This window comes from Nuphar pumila, chromosome 16, assembly GCF_984573655.1.
Source record: "Nuphar pumila chromosome 16, dmNupPumi1.hap1.1, whole genome shotgun sequence".
NCBI classification, from domain to species: domain Eukaryota; kingdom Viridiplantae; phylum Streptophyta; class Magnoliopsida; order Nymphaeales; family Nymphaeaceae; genus Nuphar; species Nuphar pumila.
The window spans coordinates 27,374,680-27,393,662 of record NC_143264.1 but is presented as its reverse complement, the minus strand read 5'-3'; the positions used below and the strand labels follow the sequence as shown (position 1 = coordinate 27,393,662).

Genomic DNA, 18,983 nt, shown 5'->3' with positions numbered 1-18,983 from the left:
GGGATTCTATCCTGGGCCTTCAGCTTGACACAGGACCCCACTTACCAAAGGGAAAGGTTTCGTTTCGTGTTAAGTAAATAACTTTGTGTTGATTTCTTGTTAAAAAAAAAAAGGCATGGAGGGACCATATAGCGCTACTAGATAAGATAAATATTAATATTTTGATTTGTTAAAAAAGTGGCAAAAAATAAGAAAAAGAAATAACATAACATTCTGCAGGAGAGCGGATCAGTTCCAAGGAGCCTTGGACAGAACAACCATCCAAGGCACTTGTGATGCCGTTCATCATAGAAATTAACGGCACCCAACACCTACCAAAAACACAGTTTTGGATGCTTTTCAGCCGTCCATTTATCTGTCATGTATGCCATCCATCTAAAAAAGGACATCTGATTTTTTTTGTGGGGCCCATTTAGGTAAAAAACGACCTTTTGGATGGGTTTTGGGTACCATTCATCTCCATGATGGATGGCATCCAGATGCCTTGGATGGTTTTTCCGCTCATGGCTCCTTGGACCTGATCCGCTCTCATTCTGAGGGGTATTTTTGTTGATGTAAAGGACGGTACATACCTACATGGCTACATCTCTGCTAGAAGCAAGGAACTTTACTTGCCTAACCTTCCCTCTTCTATCTTACCTTAGGGATGCAAACGGTTCAGATCCGGAACAGGTAAATACATAGGGATTCGGATTAGAATCGGATCCAGAACAGCTAAAAATCACAAAACCTCCATCCTAGATCTAACCCATTTGTATCCCCACTCTACCTACTAGTGGCAAGCCACCTTTCACCTCCCTTCACTCTAAAGGGGCTTCTCCTCCTCCCTCCATGCTTTTGATGTGTTAGGTGTCTGAAGCCACCAAATGGTAACCATATTTTGGGGAGGGTGGTGTGTGTTCTCCCCTTAAGACGGATGTTAGCTACATCCCGTGTTCGGGGGGTCTCAATGAGCTCCACGTATGTAAGCACTTGGAGCTCGTATCCTCATGTTTGTCAACATCAGTTAGCGTCGGAGTCTGGTGCGGTTGCAAAGACTTAAGTATCCTTTCTTGCTATTCTTGCCATGAAACGATGGTTCAAAAAAATGATAAAAATGTCTTACATTCAAAAAAAGGAAAACGACGGTTCGAAAAAAGGATAAAAATATCCTCCATCCAGAAAGTCGAGGATGTAGTTAACTCTTCAAAGTCCAAATAGCAAAACAAACCTGAAACACTCTCTCTTTCTTTTTCGTTTGAACTTTTCGTCCTCATATTCTTCTTTTTCCTTCTCCGTGAAACATTGTATTAAGGGAAGCAAAGAGTCGGCGATCCGATGGTGATCATCGTTCTCTTTCTGCTAGCAGTGGCCGGAATGCTGCCCTCATCTAGCGGGCAACTAACTGTGGCGGCCCCTCCGCCGCCTTCAAGGAACACATACAACGGAATCTTCCTCCAGTACACCTATAGCAGTCTTTTAAAGTATAATCCGTCTACCCCTATGTCGGCAATAATTTCAATCAGGGCTATGCCTTCCAAGCCACCCTGACACTGCTCAATACGGGCGTTCGCACCCTCAAGTCTTGACTTGCATTCGTTGAGTTCTGGAACCACGAGGTCCTCATCTCGGCCTCCAGCGCCGTGCTCTCCGACAGGACCCACCTCCTCGCCAAATCAATGGTAAATCGCTAAATCGAGTAGCGATTTACGAGAAAATCACGTAGCAAAAATAAATGGTAAATCGCTAAATCGAGTAGCGATTTACGAAAATTACGTAGCGAAAAAAATGAAAAATCGCTAAATCGAGTAGCAATTTACGTAAATCGCGACACGAAAAAAAAACCAAAATTTCACGAGAAAGGGTGTTACAAAAACCTCGAGCAAGAAACAACTGAAGGAAACATATGAGCGCCACGATCAAACAAAACACTTTATCGCTCTTTTTTGATAGTTACAAAAGAAAAAGAAAAGAAATAATTTATACAAGGCCCCCAAAAAAAAATTTTGTTCTAGGGGACACTGCCCCCCCCACACACACAGACCCCCCCGCCAGGGGCGGCCCTCCTGGACCCCCACCCGCTGACCGTGCAGCGGGACCCGCGTCGGGGGGAGCCTCCGAACCCCTCTTCTGTAACGGCAAAAACTCTGAATTAGGCTCCACAACTCATCGAGTTGAACCATGCTACAGTATAGGATCGTCTGTTGGATGTGCACAGAGGTAGTGTGCAGGTCAGTCGGTGCTTGATGGAGCAGTGTAGGATCGTTTGCTGGATGTGCACAGAGGCAGAAAGAGAAGGGAGAGAGTGAGATGGTTGATGTTCATGGCCTTCTTCAAGGGGGATTCCTTTCTCGGATAATCCTGCAGTGCAGAGACTGAGTCTTAAATAACCATCTTCGTGGTACTTAAGTCTTTGCAACCGCTCCTTTTCTAGAATCGTTGTTTTTATGGCACCAATGGAGGAAAGGGTACTTAAGCCTTTGCAACCGCACTGGACTTCAACGCTAACCAATGCTGACAAACATGAGGATACGAGCCACACGTGCTTACATACGTGGTGCTCATTGGGACCCCTGAACACGCGATGTAGCTAACGACCGTCTTCCGGGGGGGGGGGGGGGACATATAACCTGCTTCGCATATTTTGAGAACTAGAGTTGCCCCATATGTACAAATTAAGCCTATTTATTGGCTTAAATGATCATGACTTTCAGTGAACATGACAATCATGTAGATTGGATCTGATCATCCGAACCTACTAACATAGCAAGGTTTGGCTGCCTATTTATCCATTAATGGTGTCCATTGAACCAACCTCATAGGTTGAGTCAGTCAAGATCTTTACGCCCAGCCTGTGGAGGAACCATCCCATGGCTCTTTTGGTCTTGCCCATGTGAGTACCAGATAGAGTAGGAAATGGCAAATTAAAGGCCGGCCTGCAACGTTTTGGAATGTCATAACAAATGTACAACAAGAATAGATAAAATGAGGCCTTCAGGGGCTCAGTTTATTGGCAGGGGCTTGTAGGTTGTAAACATCACCAAATTGATGGGTGTCGCGAATTCGAAACTCATGAATGTGTGTTGTTTGCTGTGAGGCCGAAGCGGACTGTACTTTCTGGCCAAAGGGAACTTGAGGTTTTACATTGGCAAAGACAGTGAGTTAGGTGATTTTTCTCTGGTTATCTAAAAAAAAGTAGAAGTTAACATGAGCTTTTTCAACGCAACCAAATCTAAGAGCCTGATTTACAGACTAATAAGGTATAAAGAATGAAGGTTAAGATCCAGCGAAGTTTGAATTGCAAAGGTATAACCTTCAACCCTACACCAACATGCATTAATAATTCGTATTACGTAGAAATGAAAAATAATAGGCAGGTCCATTAAGTGACTCGGTTCTCAGATAGGGTTCCTTGTCATAAAAAAAGAAGCAGTGGGACCCATCTCTATATACTGTTTATGTAATATACATATTAATCAAAATCTTCTTCTCAGCAGACTTAGGTAAATATTTTCTTTCAAAAAAAAAAAAAAAAGACTTAGGAGGCGTTTGTGTGTCACGGTAACTCTCTCAAAGCACAAAACAAAATGGATTGTTACAGCAGAAACTCAGTCCGACCACACCCTTTGGGACTTTGTTTATGCTGTAAACAGGGTTAAAGCATGAAAACCTGCAGGTGGGGGCAGGGTGTTTTTTTTTTTCTTTTTATAGGCAAGCTGGGGCCAGGCAGACCCCCACCAGTTATAAAACCCAATGTTGCCAGTATAGGTATTGGCCCTGAATCGTTGGGCTACCAATTTAGCTGCATCGCCCGATACTGATACTCAGCTCAAGCCCAAAAATAACAAAAAATTATTATGTGTCAATCATAACGTGACACATGTTAAAACCATTAAAACAATTTTAAAATAATATTAAAAAATATTTTTTTGTATTTTTACATTTATTAAAAAATAGCCGATTCAGGCCTACAGCCTATCGAAATTCTGCAGATTCGATGCGTATTGGCCGATACACACCGATACTGATAACATCGATACAACCATACCATTGGGAATTGAACTTGCAACGTGGCAACATAAGGTGACATGCACTCACTGCTCCTACCAGACTACTGGAACCCCCGTTGGTGGGCAGGGTGCTTTTCTCGCAGAAGTTATTCCCTGTATGTGCAGGCCCACATAAAAAGATTCCTTTCACCAGGGAAAGGTTTTTTTTTTCTGCGACACACAATAGCAACCTAGAGCACGTTTGCAAGCCCCCGAAAATTTAATTACTTAAGAAAGTAGCCTAGAATTTTTTCTCCAAGAGGGATGGAGGGGGAAACTTCCACCCCTGTGAAACGAATCATGTTGCAAATCCTATGAAAAGCATTATCACTAGAGACCCATTCGTTTCATGAAAAAAGGAAGCCATTTTCCTTGGCATGAAAATGCCTTTCTTTCCCCCCTACCTGAAACAAATGATCCTATAGGAAGATGTGTGTCCCACACGCTATCTATGCAGCAACGCATAAGGCCTTGAGTTTGCCTCTGGGGCTCAATGTTTGGTATGAAAAGTCTTCACACCGGGAGAGGTAGGGAAGACTTTCGTATGAAAGGTGGTCACACTGATTTTTCGAAGCATGTGTTCCCTTTAATACGGAAAGGGGTTCCCAGTTTCCACCGACTCATTAAACCAAATGAGGCCTACCTAGGGCTGTCAAAGAGTTGGTCAGGGTCAGGTTAAGGTTGACCCAGACCCACCCATACAACTAATAACCAGGTTTCGAGTTTTGTGGACAGTCATGAAAATAGAATCCCAAACCTGGACCTGCATACTTTATATATATATACTTGGGTCGAGTCAGGTACCCATAAAAAATCATGACCCAAACACCCTGCCTGCATTTTGCTTGGGTCTACCCAAATATTATTTGGGTTTGGCTCAGGTACCTGATACAAACTGGACCCGTTGACAGCCCTAAGCCTTCCTGCCATGACCAATAACAAAAGAAAAAAAAAAAACTCCGATGCCTCTCTTGGGGAAGTCACAAGTTCGAAACCCACTGGTGGCGTCTCTGCTGAAAGGTCGAAGCTGGCTGTACTCCCCGGTGGGCAGGGGGAACCTCAAGGGTTTTACAACCGGAGACCAGCCAATGTGTGGTCGGTGATGGGAGGGTTTTCCCTTGGATTATCAAAAAAAAAAAAATGAACGAACCTTATGTAGCGATTGGGCAGCGATAGGCTTCTTTTTTTTTAAATATTTACATGTCATCTTAAAAGATTGGGAAATAGAAGGGAAATTAAGAAAAGAATACAACAGAAGGATGTTGGGCAGTTTTTGGAGGGTATTAGAAGAATGGGATTACACATAGTGCATGCACAAAGTCAAGTAGTATTGGATCTGCTCGTGCAGCAAAGAACAGAAAAGAATGGAAACCAGGGGAGGGGAGCACGTGAGACTTGTATCATGAAGGCGAGTGAGGCTTTTGTGAACCAAGGTGGCTTTAGAAAAAGGGTTCACAAACTTTCACATAATTAGAACTGATGGGGCGCCGTTATTCCCACCAGGCACTTGTTTAGCAGCCATTACAAATGGCCATGCTCAGAAGTCATCCTTTGCAAATTCACCATCATCGATAGTCATAAGCGTTGGAATCTGACCATGATTGACAAAGTCGACTTCGTTGAGCCTCACACAGCAGAGGACTTGCTCCGGGAGTTCCTCTGGCTTCTGTGCCTGCAAAATAGTTACTTGTCAAATCATGGTCCCATCTACCTTGTTCAATGCAAACTTAAGGTTTCCGGCATAATCAAAACAGAACTTGGATTGGGTCAGCAGCCAGCTAGCCTGACAATGCATATCCTAAACTCTGCCTTAGCCAAGTTAGACAGTCCCCTGGGTTCCATGTTGAGCAGTTGAGTCCTAACATGCCATTCTAATATTGTAATCCTAGTGAAACATCATAAAGACATCAAAATTTGTGTCAAAATCTGACACAAGGCTGACTGTCTGGCAGGTGTATTCGTGCTGAGTTGACCCCAGAAATCCAAGTTTAGCTAATAGATATGGATGCACTGGTTTCTAAATGTTTAAGGTGGCTGGAAAATTCAGTCAACTCGAATCACCAAGATCAAACAACCAGACTGGGTTGCCCCATGCTCGACTTGTGACATTCTCTGTCACAATTCTTGGGTAGTTTCACAATGAACAAATAGGTAGCGGAGAAGTCTACAGAACATGAATCTAAACAAAGACAGCAAGACACAATCTTCAAATACCAAGGTGGGAAAAGATTATGATGAACAACATTGACTAGTCACATAGTTACCTGGATGGTCAAGCCCAGATCAATTATGCCATCTTTCAAGCGCTCACGAAAAGCTTCCAATCCCTTTCTTGATATGTAACTGAAACGATGTATGTCCAGATCTATCTCAAAGTAGTTCCAGCCCTGTTTGAGATCAAGGAAAAGGCCACAATGAGGACATCATTTTCTTGTGATGTTAAAAGTATCTGATCAGAATCTCAACTATGGTGCAAGTTGCCAACAGGATAATTGAAGCCCCAACTTCTGTACTGTCAAGTAACTGTAAACAAGTATTTTCCCTAGAAGTTAGGTTTGGGGGACACACTAAAGCTCTTTTTTTCATGCTCATGATAACATATTAAGATCCTGATCATGGGTCAAGTGATTCATTCCAAGGAACTGCAACATATTAAAATAAAGATAGACAAAAAGTATTCTATAACACCAATAGACAAACAAAAAGTATTCTATAGTCTATGAATAATAACACCAATAGTCATCTATCTGGCTTCTTGACATGGCTTTCTTATGTTTTCAAGTGGAAAGGTATAGAATTTATGATTTTGTGAACCTTATGTTGCTTGAGCTAGTAGTTATCTGAACTGATATGTATTACACCAATTAATTGCCACTAGTTGGTGGTCTCCACCCATTTGTGACCAGAACAGAATCTTTCTATCACTGTTTGCAATTTTTTTAGACTCCACATTACCAAGTTACCAACCAAGTCAACTCAGGATCCATGAAAAGTGGAAGAACAAGATTCTGATGTTCCTAGGTCAGTGAAACTCAAGGACAGTTAAAAACAGCACTCCTATTATTCCCTCATCGTGGAAGATGGAATCCTCTCATCAATCAATTACTCCCATAAATTTTGAATCTACTTCATATATGACTAACACAATGCAGAATTGATGCAGCCATACTATATTGCATTTGTCAAATACAAATTTCAGAAAAATTGCCCTACTAACAACTAGAAGAGACGCCTTGATGATGCCTCCAACTCCGCAACAGTTGAATGTCGGAAAGGAGCAAAGTCAAATTTCTTTGTTCAGTATCTCACAGATAATTGTACATTAGGTAATATATCAACACTCAACAGCACCCGTTACAGTATAAACTTAACCAATCAACATCATACACTCAATCAAACAAAGAAAATATTTAGTCACTGTAAAATTTGAATAGAACCTAATCTAGCTTGCACAAGATACAGGGAAAAGAAAAAAATCAGAGAATTGCTGCTTTACCTTATAGAAATTGTGTTGTGGGCGTGAAAGCACTGGTTTTTCATTGTAAGCATGCACAAGCTTTCTCTCAGCAGAATTCAAGCGAAGATCATCTGGATTTACCACCCGTGCCATGATCTTTAGCCGATCCCTAAAAGAAATCTGAGAGTCTACTGCAAAGCCTTTAATCTTTTCACTTTCATCATCCATCAATTTCTGCATGGGGTATATGAAGAGAAAAATAAACACAAAAAACTATCAGATAACCAACAATTTTTCCAGCAGCAAAGTAAACATTTGACATGCATCCTCATACATGAAGCCATATCCTGTCAAATACAATGAAGTAAACAATGTGTAGGACTAGGTTGGTGACAAAATGATTATGGCAAGTGATGTAATTTCTTCTGCACAGGTACACTGGAAGGCAATGCATATAGGAATTCATAAACACTTTAAAAAATTAGTAATGAACTTTGTGAGCTGTATCTTTCTGAACATACAAAAGGATACACTATGTAATGTAGTATGGATTGGGCGTCAGTAGATAAAAGAATAGAACAATTAAAATAAGTTCCACAAACTGATGGCTGTTGTCTGGCATACACCGGAATCTCTCTCTCTCTCTCTATATATATATATATATATACATAAACCTCCATGGAAAATCTGTCAGGTGTCATTGTCAAATTTCGAAGGCATTTGAGAAAAAATAACCTTAATACTACAGAAAGTGAAGAATGTCAAAAAAGACTCAGTTCACATTCACAATGTTCCAGTAAAGACAAATTATCTAGCACATTACCAGTGCCATTGCATTAACAGCTTACATGTTTGAATAATAAATAAGCGTATAGTTCAGACATAGTCAATAATTTCATAATTAATGTAAGGGTCCTACACATGCTTTCACACAAATATATGCTAAGAACAGCACAGATTAGAGGATAAGAATAGAAGTATACCCTAATGCTTTCCTGAAAATGAGGTGAAATGTCTTTATCAAAGCTGTCAGAAATTTTAAAATATAACACAAGGCTCATCCCTTCACCATCACTATCACCAAGAAACATTGCGGCTGGATATGTGGGAAGCTGTCACAGGAAATGTAAAAATAAGATATATATCACCAAAGCTTTCAGAATAGCTTCCTGAATTTAAAGAATATGCCTTCCTGGCATTGTCATTTAAATCCATGCTAAGATCAAGGATATGCAACAAATTTCTTATGGAGTCAATTTTGGAGAAAAAGGCACCTGAATGTTAACAATGAGGAGAGAAGGCATTTGCTCATGAGGTTTCACAGAAGGAAGCTCAAGATACTGAGCAATGTGATTTATCTTACGTGAAGAAACAAACATATCCACTCCAATTGGGGTATATGGCGCATAGTTTGGAGCATTAATCTTTTTCTTATCCCTGCACAGTAGAAATATAGACTCCTTAGACAATGTTAGTTCCATACTCAGAACAGTCTACATAAAATGTGTCCCGTAAAGACTTTCTATATTTCCAAGAAACCAAGGGGTGGTAGGACACCACTCTTAGTTTGCAGTATCTGGATTCTGAACCCTACATGATAATCACAAAAGTTCATGCCAGTGATGTGCAGAATAACTGCAAACCTGAAATAATTCTCACTCCGGAGCTTAAAGACAGATGGTTCAAGATAAGTCCAGCAACCCTGCATTGGCTTCTCTCCCAGTGAACATGGAATCTGAAGTCCTGCTCTAGGCCGGTACAGGAACCTCTTTGAGGCGACTGGCAAACATACATGGTTATCAAATTGGATAAAACCACCATATAATTATGCTGACCACAAAAATCCATTGACTAAGTTCATGGTGAAGAAAATAAAGTTTTTAATGTGAAACCTTGTATGAAACATCGCCAATAAAGAAAGAATTCATTAAAAGAAAAAAGGAAAAAATGCTCTAGAATCTTATTTGCACATAGAAGGTGAATAATGTCATTTATATGCCAAATCAGAAAAAGAATTCTCACATCTATTTTCATACATGTCTTGGTTGATTTTGGGCTCCTGGAAAACTTATTTGCAAAGTCCAAAATTTCATCCACTGTTATGCTTCGTAAATATACTCTTGAAAGGCAAAAAAAAACCAACTTTAGACTTCACTATGGAACTCTGAAAATTTTTCAAGTGGAAAATACTTTATATTGAATAAATCTGATTGTTAGTCACAATATAGTAAAGAATGAACAAACCAAAGATGCAAATGTAGTATATCCCCTTAAGAAAGTATTAAAACAATTGTTATTGGCAATCAGAGCTATAAGGTGGGTGATAGAGGTAAGCTTAAATACTTTACAAATAGCTTCTTCTTCTTTTCACAGAAACACAAACAAGAAAACTTTAGTTTAGAAATATTAAATAAAACAAATCACCTGCAAAAAGCATGTCAATATTATGAGACCATAATGACTTACATATTTGTGTTCTCTCATCTCCATCATAAGACTGCCGTTTGAAAGACAATCTAATAACTGCAGATTTTTTCCTCTGAGATGGCGGGCCAGGACTTAGTCGTTGAGTTTTGTCATTAAAGCTGACTGTTGGGACTAATCTTGGTAAGCAAGTTATTGGCTTCAGTTTCAATGGCTGATCAAAAATTTTCTCTTCTGTGTTGAGTGCACCTTCAATTCCTGAGGATCTAGGCTTGGCCTCATCCATTTTACCTAAAGGTGCAAACTCATACCCCTGTGCATTAAGAACTGCAAATCCATCAGATTCTTTGGATTCATCTTTGTTTAAGAACTCTATTTTCCCTCCATCCATTTTAAGATAGCGTTCAACTGTCAAAGATATTGGAGTTCCATCTGATAAATCCTCAAGCTTGCAGATGGCATCTACTAGGCAAGATGCACCATCATACTGCACCATTTGAGCACCTAAGCCGCCACTCATGATAGGAAAACAGTCTGCAATAAAATGTGAACATCAGAAACGTAGCTTATTAGGTTTCTTATTATAAATGAAATTCATAGGTTTTACTTTGCAAACCTCCATGAACACTGCTGTAGTCATCATCACAATCAGACTCCAAAATGCTAACGGTATCAAACCATGATTCCTCTTGGCACACCACTATAAACACATGTTGTTCAAAAGGTTAAGTCTTCTTTCTTTTTATTGATAGGATAAAGTTGAACTGAGATTAGCAATGCATGAAAAATATTCATAGATATCAAGACAATCTACCTCTGAATTTTTTTTTTGCATAAAACATGATTGCAGGAAAATAAGAAATGCATGTCATACTAGATATCTGTAACCTTTTCTTGAAGTGCACATACATTCAGAAATCATCCATACACAAATAAAAATGATAACCAAAGATCAAAGTAGTTAGACCATAGACAGCACCAAAAACAAGTTCAGTAGCCATATGGTACCTTAATGTGACCCTTACTATTTAAGTACAAGGTGAGGTCATTAGATGTTAGCTGAAAGAAGCAGCTTCTGGCAGCAATCTTTTCTAATAGATGCTAGGCCATTATTTCTCATCTGAATAATTCTCATTCTGCTTTAACAAGCTGTCCAAAAAGATTTGCCTCTTGCAAATGCCGGGAACTAATATTCTAAAATTCTCTCCATCATGCATTAAGGTTCATAAAGACTTGAAAAGAAAATATGTAACATGAACATTGTTAAAATGTATCTCCAAAATCCTTTTTTGTAAGTATAAATATATATACTTATATACATAGAGATACATATACATATGATATATTATATGTATATGTATCTCTATATATATAAATATATATATTTATATACATGTTTTCTTTTCTTTTCTTTTCTTTTCTTTTCTTACCCGAAAAGGGTATTATTGTAATTTCCTATCTTGCGCATATTCCATTTGGAATATGTTGTAATTTTCATCTTTATTTTTTGTAATTCTTTTTTTCTTTCTTTTCATAAAAGGTGCATTGGGGGTCCCTCAATAGAGTCGTTGGGGGGGGGGGGGGGGGGGGGCAACGGTCACAAATGTGACCGTTGGGGGCTCCCCAACGACTCCTTTGGGAGCCCCCCCTTTGCACCTCCTTACTCTTGTATAAATAGGGGTGTTCCCCCTTGTTTTTCCTGAGCTTGAGAGTCTCAAGCATTTGCTCTTTTTTATGAAATACATGCACTATCGCATGTTTGCTATTTTTACGCTTTTTGCGTATTTTGTTAAGTGTTGTGAGAGTGTCTTCGTGCACTTCTTTTATAAAGTATTTATGCTTGTATGCATATTGTCTTATCATAGACATTTTCACAAACATCACATCAGAATCCCACCCATCTTTTTTTTAATTCTCTTCATTTCAATAAAATCTGTTATTTTCTTCCCACAGGCTGTTAGAACAATTCATCCTGTCCTCAGCCATACAAGCAGGCCTTTGGACTTCTAAATATTCTTTCCTTTTCCTAGTATCAATTATTAGCAGTTTGTATGAACATTTACATGCTCTATCCACATACATCCAAGACTTCCTAGATTTATCCCTTCTTTCCTCTTTCATGAGATCACATTCCCCATGGAACAAAATTGACATTCAAAATGTTGATGTAGCCACAAATAGCAAATAAAGAACCAGAAAATAGTGCTATAGCCAAACTAATTAAAAAAAACTGCACTATGAATTTACACATTTGTAGCTCAAGATTGTTCAAAAGAAGTTTCTCAAGGAGACTAAGAATGATTTAGAAGCCACTGCTTACACATAGCAGGTAGAGGTATGAGTACATTCTTTCATCATTCCAGAAAAAAAAACAGGGTAGAAAAGTAGTAACTTTCTATAGGGAGGCTAAAACTTATTGGTACTTGTTGGACACAACCATGCCGCGAACTACTGAACACAAACAAAAAGTGTCAATGTTGAAGCAATCGGGATGCAGCAAGATCTTCAAAAAAGTCCAACATTCCACATGTAGAAACAAAATCATCTGCTAGTCTGGAACCATATCAGTGACATCACTTTAGGGATATCGTGTCTTAAGTGTAGTATCACGAGTGACTTCTATAATGTGTAACATCCCTTGGATGGAAAAAGAAAACCTTGTAATTCATTAAGAATTTTCAAGAACTAAAACAATTATAGAACTAGTGGAGATGATGTGAAATATAATGTAGAAGTGAAGTTTGCACCTCAATACAGCTAAGAAAAAGAAAATCAACAAGGATGACTGACATTCGAAATTACCATTAGCATCAAGCTGGCCACCATGCCACTGTAGCTGAGTGAGGTGGAGTGTCAAGTTCGAAACCTCTGTTTTACCATGAGCAGCTTTCTCAAAGTCCATTTGTACAAATTCACTGATAGCAAATTCTGCTAGAGGATTCATAGCATCACTGACACGTGGTTTGGGAGCATCAGGGGCTGCAGCACAAACTTTTCGACGGAAGTTTCTGGGCCGGATGAAGTACTTCCGGGTTCTGGGATTCCTATTGGCTGATGATACACAGCCACCCATTATGCAAGTATGGTTTTACAGACCTCTGTTAATAAATAGAGTGCTCATACAGTATGGAACTTTCTTGATTAGACACAAGAACTGTTATCTCTGTATGCTCTTGAAAAGTCACAACCTGTCATACATGCAGCCACGCAATATAAGTGACTGATATAAGCATGAGCTAAATAAGATCACTAGTCTAAAATTCTGGTGAGATGATTTCATCAAAGTCAACAAAAGCTCAGGAGCATCCCTGTACCAGATTCACTAATTGAAAATAGTCCAATCTCAAAACATCGTCACAATGATAATCTCATTAATATATGTGAATTCAGATGCTTCCATATGAAAAAGTAATCAAACTTTCAGTTGCAATGCTATCATTATTGTGTGTGCAGTCGTGGGTTCGATGTTCTTCACTACCCCACGAGCAACATTGATCATGAAGGTGAAGAAGTTACACGAATCAACACCAGCCAGTCTCCACCTCTTGACTATGAGCAACCCTCCTTATAAGGAACATTCTAATTTTATCAGTCAAGTACAGAACGAAGAAAGGCTCCAACTTATCATTTGTCACAAGGAACAATGGACATATGTTCCAGTATCCGAGCAAACTAATGCATTTACTCGATGCAGAATTAAACATAGATGTAATTAAGAAACATCGGGTTGACTGTTTGATGGTTGTCAAAGTCATTAAGTTTATCCACTGGTCATTTGCTTTAGATCAAGGTTGCCATGAAGGGAAATGGAAACAAGAAACGTGTTGGGAAACAGAACGAGACTTTCTAAAGTTCATGTCCATGAAGGGAAACGGAAACAAAAAACGTGTTGGGAAACAGAATGAGACTTTCTAAAGTTCATGTGAAACGGGAAACATGATATATATATATATATATATATATATATATATATATATATATATATATATATATATATATATATATATATATATATATATATATATATAGTAACTAGAATATGAGAACTGAAATATGAGAACTAGAATATGAGAACTAGAAGTATGGGCATTTCCAACACTTTTTTTGCAAATCCAACCATGTGGATGTGCTTGGCATGGTGAATTTGCTAGGAATCAACCATTGGATCATGTATCTTCGATGAAAAAATGTGACTTTTGAATGCTTGAATATTTATGAAGATTACGAGCCATTGATTTTAAAACCTTACAAAAATCACACTTATGCATCAAAATCGGATGATTCAAGAGTGGGTTCTTATAAAACCAAGCATGTAGTCCATATGGTTATGGTTAGGTTCAAGAGAAAAGAACAAAAAATCCATGAAAATAGCAGTTCACACATTAGTTCTCATATTTCCAGTTCTCATATTCTAGTGATTATATATATATATATATATATATATATATATATATATATAGTGCAAATGTCGACAATATTGATGAAGAATATTATAATTTATGAACTTTATTTTTTTACAAATATTATGATAAATAGTAAGAATTAATAAAAAAAATTTATATAATATATGATTACATTGATTACAACTAAAATAAGTAATCAAAATTTTGAATAACACTATTTAAGAAAACTTGCAAAAAATGTGCGAAAACATATTTCCCAAATAAAGGAAAGAAGTTTTCCATATAAAGTAAGTAGGTTTCCCATGCATCTTTAGAAGTTTCCCACAAGTTTTGGAAACGAGTTCCCCACATGTAAGTGGAGTTTCCGGTAACTCTGTTTAGATGGTCGAAATTACATCTGCCAATTTTCAGATCCTGCCACAGACTATCCTTGCAGGCGTTTTCCATGGGTGGGACTTTGTTTTTTCAGATAGTCCAAATTCAAATTCACGGCTACCATCTTGCTGATCATGCCATTACGACTCAAAACTAACGTCTTAAACGCATAAAGCATGCAAAAAAACCTCCGTTCCACATTGCAACAGATCATTAAGATGCCACAAAACAGCAAACCATGACAAGATACACCATTCATCTACAAATGGTAATGATCTCCAAAGTTATGCAACACAAATCCAACACATAATATATGTTTGCTAAAAATAACATCATAGCGACACCGGAACAAAACAAAAAAAAGTTGAAATGCCGGAATAACAGAGGGAGGAGAACAGAGAGTTTTCATGGTGAAGAGAATTACGATTTACCTCAACGTCTCTTTCCACCTGGAACGTCTCCTATCGCATCATCCGCAAAAGGAAACGGAGAACGACCTCGAAAAAACGCTAGATGAGCAGAAACATTCATAACTTCATTTTACTTCTTTTGTTTCAGAATTTCATCAAAATTCACACACGATCTCGCACTCGATCTTCACAAAACTTCATTGAGAAGAGCTATACATCAACGCCATCCAATACCAACATCAACTTCATTTTGCTTGTTATATATATATAACTGAAACTTAAAAACAATCAATCAAGTGCATTATAAAAAAAGCCAATTTTTCCTTTTTTTTAAAGTATCCTTCAAAATGCAATTGTAAGAGAGTGGAGGAAGAGAGAGAAACCTGAGGAGAGGGTGGTGGGATCGATTGAATGATTCAGGGAAAGGCACAGCGATGGAGAACAGAGAAAGAAAGAGAGGAGGTGGGGATGGGGACCAACGGGTGGGGGATGCAGGAGGGAATTCGGCGACCCTCGCTGCAGCCGAGAATAGGAAAAGGAGGGGGTTGGGTTTTGAAGGGAGAGAGAGAGAGAAGGACGGTTTCTTCGGGTGCTAGAGAAAAGGGATTAGCAGATTTAACGCCGGAGAGAGGAAAAGGTTGGCCTTGAAAGTCGGGGTGGGGGTGGGGGTGGGGGGGGGGGGGGTTAGGCTTTGAAATTACAGTAGAGAGAGGAAGCTTTCTCGCATCAAAACAAACAATTATTTCTTTTTTTCTTATGAGAAAAAAACAAAATTTTGAATCTCTTCTGTATCTGATTGTTTTTCCTCTTTTTTTGCCAACAATGAAGATTGATGAATTGGGGGGGCGTGAATCCCTTTTTATGATGTTTGGATGGACGGAACGTCCAGATGGCGCGGAAAACAATCAAGAGAGAGATTTTAAAATATTTGTAGAGAGAGAGAGAGACTGGTTAACGATGACCTATCCACTTGACTTTGACTAGGTGCAATGCAATCCAAACAACCCTAGTTGAAATGACTGTATTGTACGATAAAAATAACTTGTTTTTCTAAAACCTTAGAATTTTAAAAAATCTGCCTGATCCATGGAGGACCTAAGCAAATTTTTATGGTTATAAACTTATAATAATTTAACTTTTTGTCTGGATCTTTATATTTCAAGAATTATAATATTTTAAAATGAGAAGATTTCTGAATTCTGTTATTTCATTTTGTAATGGTTATGCTTATGGTTTGAAAACTTCAAATCTTTACGTAACTTCTCAATTGTCTTAAACCTTAAATAAATTTTGTCTTTTGTATTCTTCCACGTGTGAGAATCCTTAAAGTAATGACCCCAATCGAGTTGTGTTTATGAATGATTCCATATTGGATCTGATACTGGGAGGCTAATATACACTCATGCTTGCGCTCAGATGTACTGTTTAGTATTTGGAACGGTTGAAATGTGGCCATAGACGAACTTGTTGACATATTACTTTCGAGAATCATGCAATTTTTTATAATAAATAAAAAGTTTTAAAATTTTCTCAAAATTTTAGGTTTGGAAAAGTTTTAAAAAGGTTGAATTTTTTTAGGGACGTTACATGTATATTACTCCACACTTATAGCATTTATAGCATGATAACAATTCATATATTCATAGCATTTCAACATGCATCATATATCAAGTAGAAGTATTGCATAATTTTCCTACCAAGCATGCATACCCTAATCAACATTTGATAATACCTCATGACATACATGTAAGTTTGCTAACTTGTCCCTCTTGATGAGAATTGCGTTTCATTTGGACCCTTGAGCACTCAACAATGCCTCATAAATCATAATCTCCTCTGACTTTTTCTTTGGTTGATTTGCTTGAATTTTGGACTTGACTGCCCTTACCCAAGCCAAAAACATCCAAGAACTACCCTCAAGTAGGGGTCGACTCTGGTGGCAAGAGTCATAATGCATACAGGAGGGTTGACTTTGTGTGTGCAGAGGGTCAACAATCTATGTGTAGAGGGTTTGAAATGTTTAGAAGGGTTGACTCTCCAAATCCCAGGAGTCAACTCTTCTTATTGCAGAAGCTCATCAAGGGTCGACTCTTTTGATCGCAGAAGCATATAAGGGTCAAAAAGGGTTGACTCTTTAAACAAAGGGTTGACTCTTTTTGTCTCCAAAGGTTTTCAACCCAACGAGTGTCGACTCCTTTTTCCTAAGAGACGACTCTCAGGTTCTGCACAATAAGAGAGGGTTGACTCTCTGTTCAGAGGATTGACTCTCTGTTAGTCTCAAGGTTCCAGGCCTAAAAGGAGTCAACCCCCATTTACGTGGGTCAACTATCAAGCCTTCTCTGTGGCCTGAGTTAGAAAGGCTTGACTCCTTGTTACTGTAGAAACTTTGAAAAGTTGTGTTTTGATAGTGCATATACGCCAGAAACACATTCTTTTCACAACATACTTTAACTGACAATGGCTAGTCCCAAACCATAGTGCTTAAGCGAGTAAAACCATATATCTAGCAAAAAATGTTTACAGCAGTTTAAGCATATTATACAAAAAAAAATTATGAAAGAAAAATGCATGAAATAACGTAAACAACATGTACAGGTTCTTCACATTAATCCTACCTTAAAACTATGGGGTTACATAGGAAATAAAGAAGAAATTACAAAAAAACAAAAGTTGCACGTTGGCTAGTGCAATGGATCTTCGACGACCTTCCAAATTGAGAGAAACAGAGAGTGGGATGGTCACCTCCCACCACCAATTTCTAACAGAAAAGAAGAACAAGAGAGAGAGAGAGAGAGAGAGAGAGAGAGAGAGAGAGAGAGAGAGAGAGAGTTGGGAATATACTTATAGGCAATGGAAGAGGGAGGGAGAGAATCAGTTCAGATGGGGGGTGAGTGTGAACGCAAACCCAGTTTGCATGAAAGAGGAAGGGAGGCAAAGCCTAGGTTGGGGGCTAATGGTAGGAGATGATGATAGTTTATAAACCATCAAAACCGAAAAATAGGAGGGGCAAAAACTGAGGCAGTTTTGCCCTTCGTTAGTTAGGTCAAACCCCAACTGACTCCCATGAATTGACTCTTCAAAGGGAGGGTTGACCTTTAGGTTGTTAGATAGACCTTTTTTAAAATAAACAATGCAGTGGTCGACCCTTCAAAACAGGGGTCGACTCCTTGCAGGTCTTTTTCTATATAGGGTTTGACTCTCAATTCAGAGTGTCGACCCTCGAGTCCCTTCTCTTAAAATAGGGGTCGACTCCCTCTACAGAGGGTGGACCCTTTTTTGTAAAAGGGCCTCCAAAACTTGTCAAGGGTGTTCTGAACTCTCTCCAACTTTGTTTTTGATGAAATAAAGATCGTTCTCTTTAAAATGTTGATACAAACATAACCATCTACTCAAAAGTTATAAAATATGCCTTAAAAGTTCTATTACCTCTAAAAATTTATGGGCATTACAATACAGGCGATCCCATGTTGTGTGGTGGCATTTGTAATTTGCACTACTACTGATTCCTACAATATGTTATAGTATTACATGTAGAAAGAAGACACCCCCCCCCCTCATGCTCATTTTGTCCTGATGAGGAAGTGTGAATGGATAAGTCTCACATTCTCAATATATATATGAGAGTAATTTAAAAAATGGAAGAAAATAACATGTAGACCGTAACACACAAAAGCAAGATACATCAAAATAATGTTTTCTTCTGTCTTTTTTTTTTATGTTTCTATATGTGCTACAATATGTTATCGTGTTGGTAGGATCACCTATGATGATATGACAGCGTCCTATTGAAAGGAAAGTTCTATCTATTGGAGTCCCATTGGAAGGAAAATACTAAATTTCAGCAAGAGTGTTAATGTATGGTTATATATTTTTATTTGCAAAATCT

General features: G+C 38.4%; 1 protein-coding gene across 1 annotated transcript; it reads right to left on the bottom strand.

Annotated features, from left to right (window-relative positions):
- Positions 1-5,206: 5,206 nt before the first annotated feature.
- Positions 5,207-15,308, bottom strand: LOC149813130 (uncharacterized). Its single transcript, XM_089991825.1, has 10 exons — positions 15,119-15,308; positions 12,712-13,097; positions 10,526-10,609; positions 9,952-10,443; positions 9,129-9,264; positions 8,760-8,922; positions 8,469-8,597; positions 7,525-7,719; positions 6,293-6,415; positions 5,207-5,700 (listed from the first exon to the last, which is right to left on the bottom strand). Exons 2-10 carry the CDS (start codon positions 12,980-12,982, stop codon positions 5,566-5,568), a joined length of 1,728 nt encoding a protein of 575 aa, XP_089847951.1. The 5' UTR covers positions 12,983-13,097; positions 15,119-15,308; the 3' UTR covers positions 5,207-5,565.
- Between the last annotated feature and the right edge of the window lie 3,675 nt (positions 15,309-18,983).